The sequence below is a fragment of the Cylas formicarius genome, unplaced genomic scaffold (assembly GCF_029955315.1).
Source record: "Cylas formicarius isolate icCylForm1 unplaced genomic scaffold, icCylForm1.1 PGA_scaffold_7__23_contigs__length_41026272, whole genome shotgun sequence".
NCBI classification, from domain to species: domain Eukaryota; kingdom Metazoa; phylum Arthropoda; class Insecta; order Coleoptera; family Brentidae; genus Cylas; species Cylas formicarius.
Genome location: NW_026844352.1, coordinates 40727455 through 40744438, shown reverse-complemented (window position 1 = coordinate 40744438; position 16984 = coordinate 40727455). Strand labels below are relative to the sequence as shown.

At 37.2% G+C, this 16984-nt stretch overlaps 2 protein-coding genes across 2 annotated transcripts; both read left to right on the top strand.

Annotated features, from left to right (window-relative positions):
• The first annotated feature begins 873 nt into the window (after window positions 1-873).
• LOC132704827 (probable DNA-directed RNA polymerase III subunit RPC6) lies at window positions 874-2477 on the top strand. Its single transcript, XM_060675101.1, has one exon. The coding sequence runs from the start codon at window positions 1410-1412 to the stop codon at window positions 2304-2306; it is 897 nt and encodes a 298-aa protein (XP_060531084.1). The 5' UTR covers window positions 874-1409; the 3' UTR covers window positions 2307-2477.
• A 193-nt stretch (window positions 2478-2670) lies between these two features.
• LOC132704826 (apoptosis-inducing factor 1, mitochondrial) lies at window positions 2671-12442 on the top strand. Its single transcript, XM_060675100.1, has 12 exons — window positions 2671-2977; window positions 3024-3151; window positions 3202-3345; window positions 3396-3471; window positions 3527-3660; window positions 3707-3837; window positions 3896-4071; window positions 7608-7799; window positions 7847-7965; window positions 8828-9025; window positions 9950-10267; window positions 12058-12442. Exons 1-12 carry the CDS (start codon window positions 2887-2889, stop codon window positions 12334-12336), a joined length of 1986 nt encoding a protein of 661 aa, XP_060531083.1. The 5' UTR covers window positions 2671-2886; the 3' UTR covers window positions 12337-12442.
• Window positions 12443-16984: the final 4542 nt, after the last annotated feature.

Sequence of the window (16984 nt, the reverse complement as noted above, 5' to 3'; positions counted from 1 at the left end):
TCCGGTGTTGCCAAGGTGTAACGTCACTTGTTTCTCATCGACTCGACAACAGAAATTGACTAAACACTTTTGTATAGAAATAGTAAAGTTTGGTTAGTTTTGAATATGTCACTTATTATGGGCGAGTGTCCCGCGTAGACTTGCCCACTAAAATCCAAGAAAAGAATAATGATACAATGACATTATTGCTATAGTGAAAACCTCAGTAATTATGACAAATTGATTTCCAATTCTGAATTCTAAAAAACTGAGAAGTTTTTAAAAATTTTGACTTTGGGAAAATTCTGACATCTGACTTGTGTCTTAAAATTTCTGACTTGTTTATTAAAAATTCGAGAAAAAATAATATGTGCCCAAATGAGTGACTGCTTATTCAAGAACAAGATTATTCCAGTTTTCGTAAGTCTTTTGGAACTGTCACTGTCCATATTAAAACAAGGATAAATGACCTATCTTGTCTTATTCTGTAGAATTACTGCATAGTTTTTAATACAACAACTCTTACTTTATAGAAAAACAGAAAAAAAATCTAGTTATTATGGACGAGTGTCCAATTTGCCGACTAAAATAAAAAAGAAGAATACTGACACTATGATTTTGCTACAGTCAAAATCGTTCTTCCTTCACGTTTGTATTAGTTTTATCTTGTTTATTTTTACGTTGGTTTTAATTTAGCCCGCAATTTTAAGAGCTGAGCCCGTATAGTTTCACGTTTGACTTGAGCCATTGTTGCCAAGTTGGAACATCACTTCCCTCGCGTCGACCCAACTCGACAACGGACTACCTAAACTACTCGCTATATTTCGACACGAAAGGTTAGTTTGAAAAGGTTTTTGATGGAATGCGGTAAATGTTTGACGACGATCCACCATTGTTAAATATTTTTGGCTAGTAATGAGTATTTCGTTAATTCAGTTTTCATGGACGAGTATTTAAAGACAACTGGCCCGATAACGTCAAAGAAAGAAGAAGAATCGTGTTATTCTGTTGAAAACCCAATTTTTATAAATTTGAAAAAACTCTAAAGAAACATAGCGCTTTCGATGTGCGAATGTTATGTCGCCGCTATAAAAAGGACTATAACCGAACCAAATGTGAACAGCAGGGGCGGGTTCAATTTTTAAATAAATCCACTGTTTTATGCGAAACGTGGATACGTTACAATGGAAATGGACATAATATTAGTAAGCATTTCGAATAAAAATGACACCCATTTGCAATGACGTCGCTTATTTATCTAGTCAACGAAATTAAAAGTCTGAACGGCAACGTCGGGCCACAGTCGAAAATTTAGAGCTTTCTAAAAATTCGAGTGCCTTAGATAAGATCGCCTGGAAGATTGATTGTTGGGTTATGTGTGCGTTTTCAATTTTACGGTAGAAAGAATTGAAATTTCCGTCACCAGAGAAATGGGCGACTCTATTGAAAATGGTGCTGTTGAAAATCAACTATTAGAATTAGCCAAGTCTAAACCGGAAGGAGTATCTAATAAAGACCTTAAGGACCACCTGCCAGACGTACCGCTTGCGGACATTACCCGAATCATTAACAAGTGTTTAAGGAGCGGCATCTTAGAGCTCTTTCAAACCAAGGACAGTCTGTTGTACAAATACAAAGACCCTTCCCAAAAGGTCGCGTCGAAGGGCGCCGATAGCGAAGAGAAGGTCGTGTACAAGATAATCGAGGAAGCCGGTAATAAGGGAATATGGATAAGGGATATCCGATTTAAGTCGAACTTAAATATGACGCAGCTCAATAAAGTGCTTAAAAGCTTGGAGACCAAGAAGTTTATTAAGGCGGTAAAGTCAGTCTCGGCCAGCAAAAAGAAAGTGTATATGCTTTACGAACTGGAGCCGGACAGCTCGGTCACGGGAGGTGCGTGGTACCAAGACCAAGATTTCGAATCGGAGTTTGTCGACGTGCTTAATCAACAATGTCACCGATATCTGGTACAAAAATTCGAAGACGCTTTGACGCAGGGCGGAGGCCCGCTCCTTATCAGGAATCGTAGTTACGCGACCGCGGGAGACGTGCATCAATTCATTTCCGATTTGGGGATAAGTAAAGTGTCCCTGAGCATTACCGACATCGAAAGTATCCTTTACACGGTCGTATTAGACAACAATGCGGAAAGGATCGTCGCTCCCAATGGCTCGTTCGTTTACAAGGCCGTGAATCGATTTTTGCCCCCGCAAGGAATAGTGAAAACAACTTGCGGCGTGTGTTTGATTGCCAATCGTTGCGCCAGCACTGGATTAATTAATCCCAAGGTGTGCACGTACCTTACAGATTGGTTAAACGAATAGTTGTGTTTTAATAATTAGTTTCCCTCGTTAATAAATGTATGTTCCAAATATAAAAACGCTTCCAGTTTCTCAATGCCTACACCGACACCAACGGATTTTCTTTGGTTTCAAATAAGTCCCCTAGAGCCATGCCTAAAAACGTCAACACCCTTGAACCCAAATTGGTGAGTTGAAGTTCCATTATCTAATTTTGAAATATATTTCAATGTCACTGTTAATTAAAATCAAACTACCCGTCCGTTGAACTAATTTTAATGATAAAAGAAATATTTAATCAATGCAATTTTGGAAAGCGCAGATTTTAGTGACGGGTTGAAAGTTGGCAACGGTCTTTGGTCTGTGGCGCGGCACTACATAACCTATTTCAACTAAAATTTAGGAACTTATTTAGGCGGATTGCAGTTGATTTCAGTTATTATTTGGACGGCTATATTATTTTCGCCAAACGAAAGTTGCCTAGACGGAAAGTTACAATTAGAATGGCAGACGCGCGCAATAATAAACGAATGTTAAGGATTCGTGACAATGTGACATTATTATGAAGCGATTGCTGTAATTCGTGTCTTCCGATTGCGGCGACATGTTTCGTGCGAAATACTTGTCCAAAGCGACGTGCTTGCTCCCCACTCGTTCCGCGTTTACGAGTGGTTTCGTCAATGGTCCGCCGCAAAGTGAGTTTTTTTCAATGTATCGCTCAATTTCATTGTGTGCTTTAAGGGCGGTGTCCTAGCATCTCATCGAAAAAATTTTACTGCAGTAAAGATGAAATCAAGAAGGTGAGCAGCGACACTCTTCGTTTGAAAGACTGCAAGCCTGTGGACATTAATCCTTCTGAACCGAAAAAGGTAGCTTGTCTCTTATAGGAACTTGCGCGTTTAATTTCGCTCTCTTCCAGAGAATTCCGTCGATACAAGAGTGCCGAAACGATTTGGGGGGATTGTCGCAGCCGGATGGATCTTCCGATGGAAACAATCGCAACGAAAAAGGGCGAAGTAAAATTATAATCGGACTTATTGTCGCGGCCGTTGCCGCCGGAGCCGTGAGTGAGTTTAATTGTCACGTTGGATCGCGCGTATTTTCGGTTTTCAGCTCTATTTCGTGGTACTGGGACGCGACAAAGTGCAGGAACCCGCGGCGAAACAGAAAAAGTCGAAATCTGTCAAAAGTACGGTTACGGTTGAACTGTTTCGAGGTTTGTTGATCTTGGCGAATGTTTTTAGAAGCCATTATAGAAGTGAGGGATCCGAAAGAATCGAAGGACATTCCCAAAGCGGTTCCGTACCTGTTGATCGGTGGAGGCACCGCCTCGTTCACCGCGTTCAGAGCTATCAAATCGAGCGAGCCCACCGCCAAGGTAATTTCCCATTCGCGCTTATTTCCTATTGCCTTTTGTCATGCAGGTGTTGATGATATCCAACGAATCTTTCTATCCGTACATGAGGCCGCCCCTTTCGAAGGAAATCTGGTTCAACGAGGACGAGGGCTCGGTGAAAAATTTAATGTTTAGGCAGTGGAACGGTTCAGAGAGAAGGTAGCGAATAGTCCGTTATAATTGACGTCCGATTAAAAAGTTGTTTAAATATGTTCAGCTTGTTTTACGAGCCGGAAGATTTTTACACAAACTGCAAAGACCTGATGCAGAGCGAGAACGGGGGCGTAGCAGTAGCCCGCGGGTGGACCGTCACCCGTATCGATGTGATGGAAAAAGTCGCCTACTTGGACGACGGGACCGCCATTCAGTATGACAAATGCCTTATCGCAACAGGTGACATGATTTTTTTTTTCACTGGCTACTGTAATTAATCCTCCGATTCATAACATTCTAACGGCACTTCTATTGTTCTTTTCTTCTTCTTCTTCTTTTTTCTGCTGGGTACACAGGTACGTTGTTGTTGCTAAATCGCTCGCCGCTGGTTCTTTGAACTTCTCAAATGATGTTCCTTATAACACAGTTTTCCGATCCGAATCGATTATTAAAATTATAGGGATATCAACTGCAAAACATTTGCGTATTCTTGTTTTTTTTTTTACACAAGATTTTGTATAAAGGTTGTAAAAAGGTCGGACTGCTTTGTGCTAATTGTCAAGATTCAATCGATATTAGACGAGGATAATTACGATATCGGTGATGGGACATATGATGCGTTACTTTTGGGACAACATATATGTATGCAGCAGCAAAAAAAGGAGAAAAACAAGAATAATAAAAGAAGAAGTTAAACAGGAAGAAGAAAAAGAATAAAACTGGATTGTTATGAATGCTAAATTATTTTTTCATTTACAAATTGCATGATTTACACAGGAAGTGTATAAAATAATTTTTTCAATTCTTTGAGTCGCCATATCAGGGAGACGGCAATACTAATGGAAAAAAGTGCGGGACCATTTGTGTCCGGGTATATATTTAAATATTTGTTTCAAAGTATTTTTTAAAAAATGAGTTGAATTTAAAAACCGCGTTCGCATGGATCTCAGAAAAAAAATCACTTCCCGAAAACGGTATAAGCCGCTATAAACTTTTATTCCTGACAATTTTTGAAAATGTGCGGTATTCGCAAAAAAACTGAAAATGGGGTTCTCCTTTTAATGAAAATGTATCATAACTAGAAAACTGCGATTCAGAAAACAATTTGTTTTACACCAAAATATAGATCGACTTTTTTGCATTTAGCGTTTTTACCTATTCTACAGGATACATTTTTGATTTTTTTTTTGGGTTTTTTTGGTTTGGCAATCTTATTACTTTTGAAAAATCTCGATAACGGTGCATCCTACAGTCTAGCCGTTGGTACAGATGGAATCAGCATCGGGAAAAAAAACGTTTTTTTTTTTTGTTGGTCCGTTCTCTGTTCCAGGGTTTTTCGACGATAACTTCCGAACGGTGTGAGCTACACTCTTCAAATTTTGCTCCTTTTTATTCGTCCACGGGGTGCATAAGATACGTAAAAATGGCTGCGTTCAAGCCTCGGCGTCCATCTTTTTTTTTTTTGTCGATTTTCGACTGTTTTTTGGACGTTGCTATGAAACACGATAAGTGTCCCAAATTTGAAGCTGTCGGCTTAAAATTTGGCAGACGAATAGCGCCTGGTCCCCTAACGGAACCTATTGAAATTGGGGGGGTTGGTAGGGTCGGGAAGTATTTAAAAAAAATAAAAACCCCATTTGCAAAGATCCAAGAAAAATATCATTCTCGAAAACGGTTTACGCAACTAAAAATATTCTTGAATGTGAAGACGTATAAGATTCGGCTCCATAAAACTTTATACCTGAAAGTTTTGCAAAAATGTACAGGGTGCGCCGCAAATTCAAAAAAATTGAAAAATGGGACCTCCTATTATAACTGAAAGACTGTGCTTCGGATGTCAGTTATATATAGTGATATAGCCCGCATAAACAGCTAAAACTTTTATATTTAAGGTACAGCTATCGACTTCAGATTTGGCAGGCGGGTAAAAGTCCACACCCGCATTTCATTTGTTGAAAAAGGACTTACTCACATCTCGCAAAGAATTTAAAAAAAAAATGAAATTTTTTTTGGTATATTTTGACTTCCAGGAAAAAAATGTTTTCTCGAAAACTATTAACCCGATCGGCAAAATTTGTGAACCACGAAATGGGGGAGATTCGGGAGCATAACTTTTATTTCAGGCGTTTTTCCATTATACAGGGTTTTTCACTTAAAACTCCGCACGCCAATAAGTCCAAAACGAAAAGAAATATTTAATTTATGTAAAAAGTAGTCAAAGTGGGGGGTCAAGTAGATATTTCCTAAAGTTTAAAAAATTCGACGCCTGCAAAGAGCTGGGCGTCGCGACGCGTCGAAAAATTATTCGATTGTTCAAATACCTCGTTACTATTTGGGCATTATGTGCAGGCGCTCCATCCTGCTGTAGCCACATATTCATTCTAGTGTCAAGAGGCACTTCTTCTAATAGTTCCGGAAGTGTAGTTTGAAGAAATCTTAAATAGCGATCTGCATTTAAAGTTCCTTCGTAAAAGTAAGGTCCAATAAGGAATCCATTTAATATGCCGCACCAAACATTGATACTAAAAATTCGTCGGTTACCTCTTTCTGTAATCCAAAGAGGATGGTTTTCGGACCAAAAACGACAGTTGTGTCTATTAACGATTCCATTATTTTGAAATCGACTTTCGTCGCTCCATAAAATTTTCGAGAGAAAATTTGCATCTTGGCTATACAAATCGGACAATGTCGCTAAGAAATACATTCTTCTAGCATAATCGCCTGGTTCTAGTTTATGAACTAGTTTACTTTTGTACGGGTGCAAAGAGTTTCTATGTAGAATTCTCCACGAAGAACTTATGGTAACACCGGTATTTTCTTTTATATCTGATAGGGATATCTTGGGGTTATTATCAACCTGCTGAATTACAGCAGCAGTATTTTCATCATTTGTGGCCGTCCTGTTCCTATCTCTTTTAGGTTTTATGAAGCTGCCATATTCTCTTAAGTTTTTACATAAACTTGAAAAGGTTTTTGCATCGGGGACTCTTCTATGCGGATAACGCCCTGCGTAAACTCTTTTTGCTTCTCTACAATTGCATCTGCATTCTCCAAACACCAGTAACATGTCTACTTTTTCCTCAGTGCTAAATTGCACCATTTTCACATAATAATTCTTAGTTTTTTTTAACCGAACAAATTTGGATATTTCTTGTGACAAAATGTGACAATTTTTTGATACAGCAATAACAAGTTACGTTTGTAATTGCACTTAAAACAACTGCGATAACAATGGTTGCCATAGTAACTAACATTCATGGCATACTTGTAAAAATAATCGGTATAACTTAGAAACGGGTAAAGTAAATAAGTTTGAGTAAATAACAAAAAAGTTTTTAAATAATATGTACTTTTGTATGCGCGTATTTCCAAAGTCTCCGCAATCGAATAATTTTTCGACGCGTCGCGACGCCCAGCTCTTTGCGGGCGTCGAATTTTTTAAACTTTAGGAAATATCTACTTGACCCCACACTTTGACTACTTTTTACATAAATTAAATATTTCTTTTCGTTTTGGACTTATTGGCGTGCGGAGTTTTAAGTGAAAAACCCTGTATACAGGGTTTTTCAATTATATACAAAAATCTAAAGGAAACTGAAAATCGTTCTTTTCGCCATTAAATTATTAGCCGTAAATCAAAACTCGCGAAAAATATGGCCAATTGGTTTAAACAGTGTTATAGGCTTGAGAGCTACCATTTTTTTTTGCCCCGCCCATCGACGATTTTTCGAAATCAATCTCGTTAATAATATATTTCACGAGGTATGTAAATTTAGGGGCCACGCCGAGGCTGCCCCCCGTATTCCGGGTGGCCGTCACGGACGAAAACCTCAAAGATAGAGTGAAACTGTTCAGAAACATCCACGATTTTCAAGACGCTCACGAAGCGTTCGAAAAGGCGAAATCGATAGCGATCGTCGGGGGGGGATTCTTGGGCAGCGAGCTGGCCTGCGCCTTCGGCAGGAAAGGTAAGGTAAGCCAGCTTGTGAAAACCCCGCTGACCGTGCGTCCGTAGATAAACGAAAAGCGAAGGAAATCTACCAGATATTCAGGGAAAGCGGAAACATGGGCAAAATCCTACCGGAGTATCTCAGCGTGTGGACCACCGAGAAGGTTAGGGCGGAGGGGGTAAACGTAAGTCCTTTCTCTGAATAGAATTTTCCGTTTTTTTTTTTTTTATTTATTATTTTTTTAATGATATTTGTATGATAAATGTATGATTTGTGTGAAAGTGTCGTGTTGCTGAAAAGGAGAAAGTAATTTTCGACCAGACAATGTTTTTGTTTTTGGCCCAAAATGGTATAAAATTAATACATGTTTGATCCCTTTGATCCGTTACCTTCCACATATCTTTTAATTTCTTCTAGAAGTCCAAACCCGCATAATGCCTCAAAATATGTTAAAGCTATCGCCATTTGTGGCTTATGATTTGCGTCTTTGTAAATGAGACGGATGTGCCTGTATGGAAAAAGGTTTATTCACAGACAGAATTTTAAACAAAAAAGGCAATTCCCCGTTGAATCTTGTTAGAACTTCATCCCGTAAATACTCAAGATGCTTAGCTATTATTATTATTATTAGCCATTATTATGAAATTCCCGCGCTAATGAGATATTTTATATGGGATTTTTGTGCATATTTCAACTTTTCTAAGACAAATATATATTTTTAAACTTCAGTCGAAACTCTATATAGCGAAATTGAAAAATATCACAGTTAATAGTGACCATAAACCTCTCGTGTCAATTTTCAAAAAAGATTTATATATTATGTTCCGTGATAATATTAGTGGCGCCATCTCACAGTCTTACTGTAGATAAAAATAAACAATGGCGTCTTGGCTTGTAACCAGGAATTGTATTTTGCTATCGACTTTCGATTAAATGGAGTTTTCGCAGAGTGTGGCATTTTAGTTGTGTGAAATACACTTTATACGGAGTTCCTGAGCAATAAATTACAAGTCCGTTAAACATAACTAGCGGATTATACGTTTCAGGTCATTCCGAGCACCGAAATCGTGGGAATTCGGGACGTCAACGGCGCGGTTCAGCTGACTTTGAATAGCGGTAAAACGATCACGATCGATTTCGTTTTGGTCAGTTGTGGGGTGGAGCCAAACACCGAACTAGCGGAAATGTCCGATTTGGAAGTCGACCCGGAACTGGGCGGTTATCTGGTGAACACCGAATTGCAGGTGATCCGTTTTCTTTAGTCCTTCAATTTATTTCGTTCTTTCGAAAAAAAAAAAAAAAGTTTGTCCGTCTGTTCTCTGTATACCGAACTCATTTATGGCCATAAATTTCGAACGGATTAAAGTGGGGGGTTCAAATTTGGGTCCTTTTTTACCGTCCACGATTCACACAATACATGTAAAAATGACCATGATCGGACCTCGGCGTCCATTTTTTTTTGGATTTTCGGCTGTTTTTTAAACTTTGCTACTGAACACGGTAAGTGTCCGAAATTTGAATCTACCGCTTTGAGATTTTGCAAAAGTATAGAAACTAGGCTCGTGACGGAAGATATTGTAATTGAGAACGATCGCCGAATGGGAAGTATTTTTGAAAATTCCAAAAGCATTTTTTTTCAAAAACCAAATAAATCATGAACCACCGGGACGCGGAATATTGATGCACATAAAATTTTATTCTTAAGAATTTTTTGAAAATATACAGGGTGTGCCGGTGTTTCCAAATAACTGAAAATTGAAGTTAGTTTTGAAAGTAAAATGCGGTTTCTTCTACATGACACTCTAGTTCATAAAGAGACCTAAAGTGTTCTCATATTGCACAGGGCGTTCGATTTATGTCGTGTTATGCTGAAAAATGCTATTGGTTATCGAAATTTGCAGCTGTTGACTTCAAATTTGGCAGGGTGGTAGAGCAAGCCACCCCCGTATTTCAATTGTAAAAGCTAGGTGCAATGGCGGGCATAGGTTTTGGTGGTCTTAGAAACGACAAAAGGGGCATGTTTATCAAATAATGAAGTTATGAAGAAATTCTGATCAATATAATTGTCGTAAATAATGAGATGCCAAGGGATACCGACAACATCCACTTGAAGATTCATTGTTCTCTGTTCTCCGTAATGGGCTGGAATATTTCTTTTCTCTCGTCAGGCCCGAACCGATGTTTACGCGGCCGGAGATTGCGCCTGCTTCTACGATCCGAAACTCGGCCGTAGACGGATCGAACATCACGACCATTCGGTGGTTTCCGGCCGGCTGGCCGGCGAAAACATGGCGGGGGCGCGCAAACCGTACCACCACCAAAGCATGTTCTGGTCAGATCTGGGGCCGGACGTGGGCTACGAAGCGATCGGCGTAGTCGATTCGTCTCTGCCTACGGTGGGGGTCTTCGCTAAGGCGACCGAGGGGGATACCCCGCGGGCGGTCGTGACGGAATCGAACGAAGGCGACAGATCCAAAACGGAAAACGTGAGTGGCCTCCGAATTTACTTGGTTATTATATATTTCTACGTAAAAACTTATGGAAAAAAATGCAGAATTATATTACATTTTGGTACAAAAGTAAAAAGTAAAAGCCTATCTCACAAGAGATAAGAATTATAATAAATAATGTAAGATATGTTATGTTATAAAAATTATATCGTTATATATACAGGATGTTTCAATTTTCGTTAGACAGGTAATAACGTTTTTTAATCCCCACGTGTGTCGTAAGTTTTTTTTCTCAAATAAAAACATTCCATTTTTTTGTATTCTGGAATTTTGAAAAATTATGACTCCATATATACTTCGACCAGAAATATAGTGCTTTTCCAACCGATCCCGTCATTAACTTTGCCTACTGTTTATTACTCCAACGATTGCAACGATTTTTTTTACAGTTGACTTCGGAACTTTGGTCATGTCACCTGTTTTGTATTGCTGCTCCCACTTCCCCTTCCGAATTTCATATAAAATTGTAAACATTCAAAACAATTTGTTTGGCATGCGAAGACAAATGGATCCGTTTTTTTATTTGCTGAGGTGGTTCATCTTCTAAATTAGGTTCGACTAGCATCTCTATTTCGTCTTCTTCTAACTAGGGAACATCCGCTTCATTCCACATTTTAAAGCGTTAAAAAACAGGAAACTAGAAGATTCCAATAAATATTTATCTGTGTTCTTATGACGTAACTATGTCGAAAACAAAAATACAAGAAGAAGAATGTTGTTAATCGAGAGGCACACAAGACAAAAATGATTATTTTGAAACTTACCTGTAAGATAAATAGGGTACAGGTACTTATCCTTACCCTTTGAACTATCCAGTGAAAACAACCTCGCAAGGTCAAAGCTCGAGAACCGGGTACATAAATACGTACTTACTAGAATATATACATATTGCAATTTAGATTACACTTTTAAGAACGAAACGAAACGAACGAAATGGACGCTTCTACTTATTCGAAAACACCCTGCAGTATCAATGCTTAACCAAATTTAAAACGGACCATAAAATACTGTCAAATACTTAAAACGTCAAAACAATAAATGCACTATATTTTTGGTCGTATTATAACTGTCTACAACAAACAGTGCTAAACTATTTTTAGTATTTTCGAACGATCGTTTAATGTTGTTTTATTTACTATATAGACGTATAGAATAGGCGATAATTATTTGGCGTTTTTACTAAAAAAAGTGCCGTTTAACATTTTTTAAAATTTTAATATTATTTTTTCTTCAAAAAAAAAATAGCGCGTCTCAAAGTCTTCGCTTTTGACGGAGCCTCTCTTAAAGAGTAATTATTACTGAGTAGTTCAATGTGATGAGAAGGAGCTGAAAAGCAAGCTGGAAGGAATGAAACAGAAATATTTATCAGCCTTGTCGCCGTCGATAGAGTTATTATTTGCAAAATGAGATTTAGAGACCCCCAAACTGTCAGAAAAAGCGGAGTATCTAGAACGAGTAGTTCGTAATGAAAAATATAACATCCCACAATTCACACCCGAAAGAAAAATCTAGACTATAAACGCCGCAATACCTATGCAGTAGAGTACATTTTATACATTGAAGGTTTTACTTAGTAATTAATCTCGAGTAGATTTTCGATAAAAAGGTACTTTTTTTAGACAATTTTAATGTACGTAATGTTTTTAAAACGCCTTAAATGCGTCAAAAACCCAAGACGATATACTTTGGGACAGACATACATGCCTTGCAGTCTCGCAAGTCGCGCGTTTCTTTATTAGCGAGGCTACTTTTACGTTCTCTTCCAGCTGCCTCAGGAGTGCGAAAAGTTCCTTTCGGACGAGGAGAAAGAAAAACTGAAGGAAACCCAAAAAAGTTTGGCGCCCAAAAAGAACGAAGGCGAAGATTTCGGAAAAGGCGTGGTGTTCTACTTGCGGGACGACGTCGTCGTCGGCATCGTGTTGTGGAACGTGTTCAACCGGATGTCCATAGCGAGGCAGGTGCTCAAAGATCAGAGGAAATACGACGACCTCAACGAGGTCGCCAAACTGTTCAACATTCACGAAAATGAAAATAATCCGGATTGAGTGATATTTGGTGCCGTAAAAACGAGACTCGTTTACCGTTAGGATTTATATCTTCTTGCATTTTCACGTTTGTATCGGTTTTTGTACATATAACTCTAATAAAAGCCCGTCTTGAAAGATATCTATTTTTTCCCCTTTACAAATCTGCTGGACTCTGAAACTTCTTGGCAAAACACCTCACATTTCACTTGAACAATCATTGGATCTACTCTACGGTCTGAAGGGGGCGGAGCTATACTAGGGCATGAACGTTATCTCAGACGATTGACTGATTGAGTTGAAAGGTTAAGATTCACTTTTAATTTCACCTTTCACCAATATAATCAGTCATCTGAGAAAATGTCGACCTGTCTAGTTTAGATCCGCCTCTTTCAGACCGTCCGTAAACACGTACAGATTTGAATGCGATCCAGTTTCAGTTAACAAAATTTCAATTTTTTTTTAAAATCCAACATACTACTAACGTCCTCATTCCTTATAACCTTAGTATCTACGAAAGGCACCGCACCATCTCAGTCTCCACTGTGGTTGAAGGAAGCTAGTTGACAGATGACATAGAACACAAAATTTCCTTTTTGGTGACAAAATATGATGTTTGAAAAATTTGTTTACAAAGGTGTCAATAATTATTGTATACGGGGGCGGAGCTTTGTCTCGAATATCGTCGTCGGCCATATTCGTGAAGCGTTAAGGTTGTTTAGAGGCTCCCGATTCTCGGATTTTTCTTTGTTAAAAGACTTTCCGTTTCTCAATTGGCAAATCTGGTGTTGACATTGTATTTGTTAAACTCGTGGTCAGTAATGTTTTCAGTGTAAGGAAGGAAGGTCTGGTTCTCTATTAATAAAGATATCTAAGGATGAGGTCCAACTCAATGGTTGTACATATTAAACATTTTACATTTATAGATGGGAGATATAGAGAAAAGACGAAAGAATGGTTTGTGTATCTTAGTACTTTAGTACAGTGGGGAGTGACAGAGAAGAGCCATATGACGCAATACCTTTCTTAGTCTAGGTTAGTTTTTCAAATCTTTGAATATGCAGAATATGTAGAAGATGCACGCAGACTTTTAGCTTCAAGAAGCAGACGACGTTTTGATAAGGTGGGATATTTTAAGTAAATCAACGTAACAAAAAAGTCAACGTAGAGAATAATCTTACCAGTTTCATCTAACTTTCTTTAAAGTTCTTCACGCTAGTGTACCATTTCTTACGAATCTTCTGGATTTCGGTTGATTTCGAGTGGAAGAAAAATAGGTCAAAGAAATGAAACAAGCAGTTCTGGAACTAGAATAAATGCTTTATCGACTAAACTCCACAACTATTAGGTAACAGTCTAACACAATAAAAAAGCAACTTAACAAAATATTAATCACATTCAGGTCGCACGGACTGCGAAAATTGCGCAACGAACCTTTCGGTAATAATTAAAAAAAATGGGGCCGAACCATCACAACAAAAAATTCGTTCGTATTCTCTGCACGCGATCACAGCCCATAAAAACATAAGACAAACTCGCATCGTGGCAACGAAATAAAGCTGTTTGGACATAAAAAGTTGCAAGTAAAGTAACCGAATATTTTGATGTGTATAGTACCAGATATATTTATTTTAATGTCTGACTTAACATTTATCTAGGGGGTGGTAAATTTTCTTATTTATACAGGGTGGTCCGAATTATAATGGAGAAACTTTTATGGCGTATTCAGTAGACTAAAATAAGTAAATAAGTTACGGCTCAAAAAGTTTATTTTTTTTTAACGTTTTGGAAATTATACAATAGAAAAAAATGAATATCAAATATGATTCATTTCGGAGATACGTGAATATGAATTATTGTGAAAAAACTGATTCAACAAAGACACGCTTATCTATGCTATAACCAAGTCTGAAAGCAAAATCTAGAAGAATTTTTATTTACAAATATGAACCAGCACTTTTTTTGGCAACATTTCAACAGAATCTTGAAGAGACTAAAAAATGTTTTAAATATAAAAAGTGTAATGTTTTTTTAACCATTTGGCAATTGTAGAATAGAAAAAACTGAATACGAAATATATCAAAATGCCTCATTTCGAAATGGGTATAGAAATATTGCGAAGAAATCGTTTCATCAACTGGTTCAACAAGGACCAAGTCTATCTACGCTATAAATTTCAATTTATGTGAAAATAATACCCACCAAGTCCGAAAGCAAATTCTACAAGAATTTTTATTTAAAAATAGCAACCATGGCAACATTTCAACAGAATCTGGAAGAGACAGAATTTTTTTTAAAATATAAAACGTGTAAGGTTTTTTTTAACTATTTGGCAATTATAGAATCGAAAAAACTGAATACGAAATATATCAAAATGCCTTATTTCGAGATGGGTGCAGAAAAATCGTTTCATCAACTGATTCAACAAAGACAAGTCGTCTATCTATGCTATAGATTTGAATGTCTGAAGGCAAAATCTAGAATTTTTTTTGTTAAAAATGGGAACCAACATTTTTTTTCGCAACATTTCAACAGAATCTTGAAGAGATACAATTTTTTTTTAAATATATAACGTGTAAGGTTTTTTTTTAACCATACCACCATGTAGAAAAAATCGTGTCAACGGGTTCAACCAAAGACATCTATGCTATAAATTTGATTTTAAATGGCAATAATATCCAGAATACCAAGTTTTAAACCGAATCTACAAAAGATTTTCTAAAAATAGGAAACAACACTTTTTTCGCAATATTTCAATAGCATCTTGAAGAATAAAACTTTAAATAAAAACATGTAATATTTTTTTAACCTTAATCATAGAATAGAAAGAAATATGTCGCTTCTAGGTGGGAACAAAATTTTGAATAAGAAAGTATAAGTTTTTTTTGTTCATAATATGAAAATATAAATTATATTTAACACAATTCCATTTTAATAGATTTCCAATTCATCTTTGCATTTAAGTTTTTTTTTAAATTTAATTTATCATTAACATTTATAAATAATACACATTTTGTATGCATGTACTAGATATAATGTATGGAAAGAGTAAATGCGAAGCTGGCGAAAAACTGGCACTATAACATATTAAAATTTCGGTAAATTAAAAAAAAATGGTCCGTTCATTATTTTGTTTTGCAATAGTCGATAATGGAGAGATGATGGTTCGAGGTCAACGTTTCGGAATAATTGAAAATCCTCAGGGCGACGATGCTATTTTATAGTCCGTGGGCATCGCAGAATTAGCACTAACGAAAACGATTTCCTAAGATATTTTCTATCACAATTCTTCCTGTAAGGCAGGATATTGAAAACGAGGGCGTGTGTTATAGTAACATTTAAACGAATCGCCGTTTCGGCGACGTTGCCAGCCGGCTGTCGCACAAAAAAAAATCCGAAAAATAAATCAATAAAATCATTCATATGATTTTTTAAAAAGTTTTTCTATTGTTTGCACTTGAATGCTGTTTTTAAAATTATCTCTTTTGACGATATAATAATATTCGACGATATAGGGCACGAATTTCATCCACTTTTACTTTTCGTTGCACGAGAAACCTCGCGCACTAAAGAATTTCACTTCAACATTCATTGCCTCTACTTGCACCTGCTTATATACGGTCCGAGAGGGCGGAGCTAAAGGAGGGGCACGAACGTCGTCGTCTCGGATGATCGATTGGGTGAATTGAGTGGTTAAGATTCACTTTTCATTCCAACTTTCACCAATATAATCAGTCATCCGAGACAATATTCACGTTCTTACTTTAGCTCCGCCCCCCTCAGACCGTATATAAGCAGGCGCAGTGTAGAACGCGAACCAGTTACAGGTAAGCTCTGAAAAAGCCTAGCACACAGCTTTGACAGACAAATCGACTGAAGAAGTGTAATTTAAGACTTCAATCCTCTGCCAAATGTTAAAAAACACCTTTCAATGTAATGCTTTTTATTGCTTCGACAATATTTTTGAGTGTTTTCTTCTAACTACAAAAATTCTTTAACCTGAAATCTTTCAGATTTACCGCAAGATACCTTTGAAGATTTGTAAATAGTATTTTCAAATTTCTTGTGGCATTTGAGATGTAAAAATGACCGATTTTTCAATAGTGAATCACTTTTAACTTTCTGTAACTGTGTTTTCCGCCATACGGCATAGCGCACACCCGGATCCGGTCGGGTCGTAAAAAAAAAAGGCAAGAGCCGGCTGACGGCGCGTCAAGCGTTAAAATTTACACGACATAACATCACATCTAGTATTCTGAATATACGACATTTATTTTTAACTTTAGCTTTAGTTATTTAATTCTCCTAGTCACTGTTTAGAACAGACCGTATCGGTGGACCTCTAAGAAGTGGAACTATTAGTTTGGGTGGCGCACCTAGAAGAATATTTCTTTGAAATTTTTAAATTGGGGTTCCCCGAACCCACAAAACATACAAAATGTTACGTAGAATTTTTCCATAAAAAAAAGAAGCTGAACAATAACCAATCATTCTTATGGCAGCAAGCCCTTTCCTTTTTTTATTCCTTCTGATGGGCCATCGAGTTAGGGGAACTCCGCGTATTTATAGTCATATATCAAATCAACATCGACACCGAAATATATATATATATATATATATATATATATATATATATATATATATATATATATATATATATATATATATA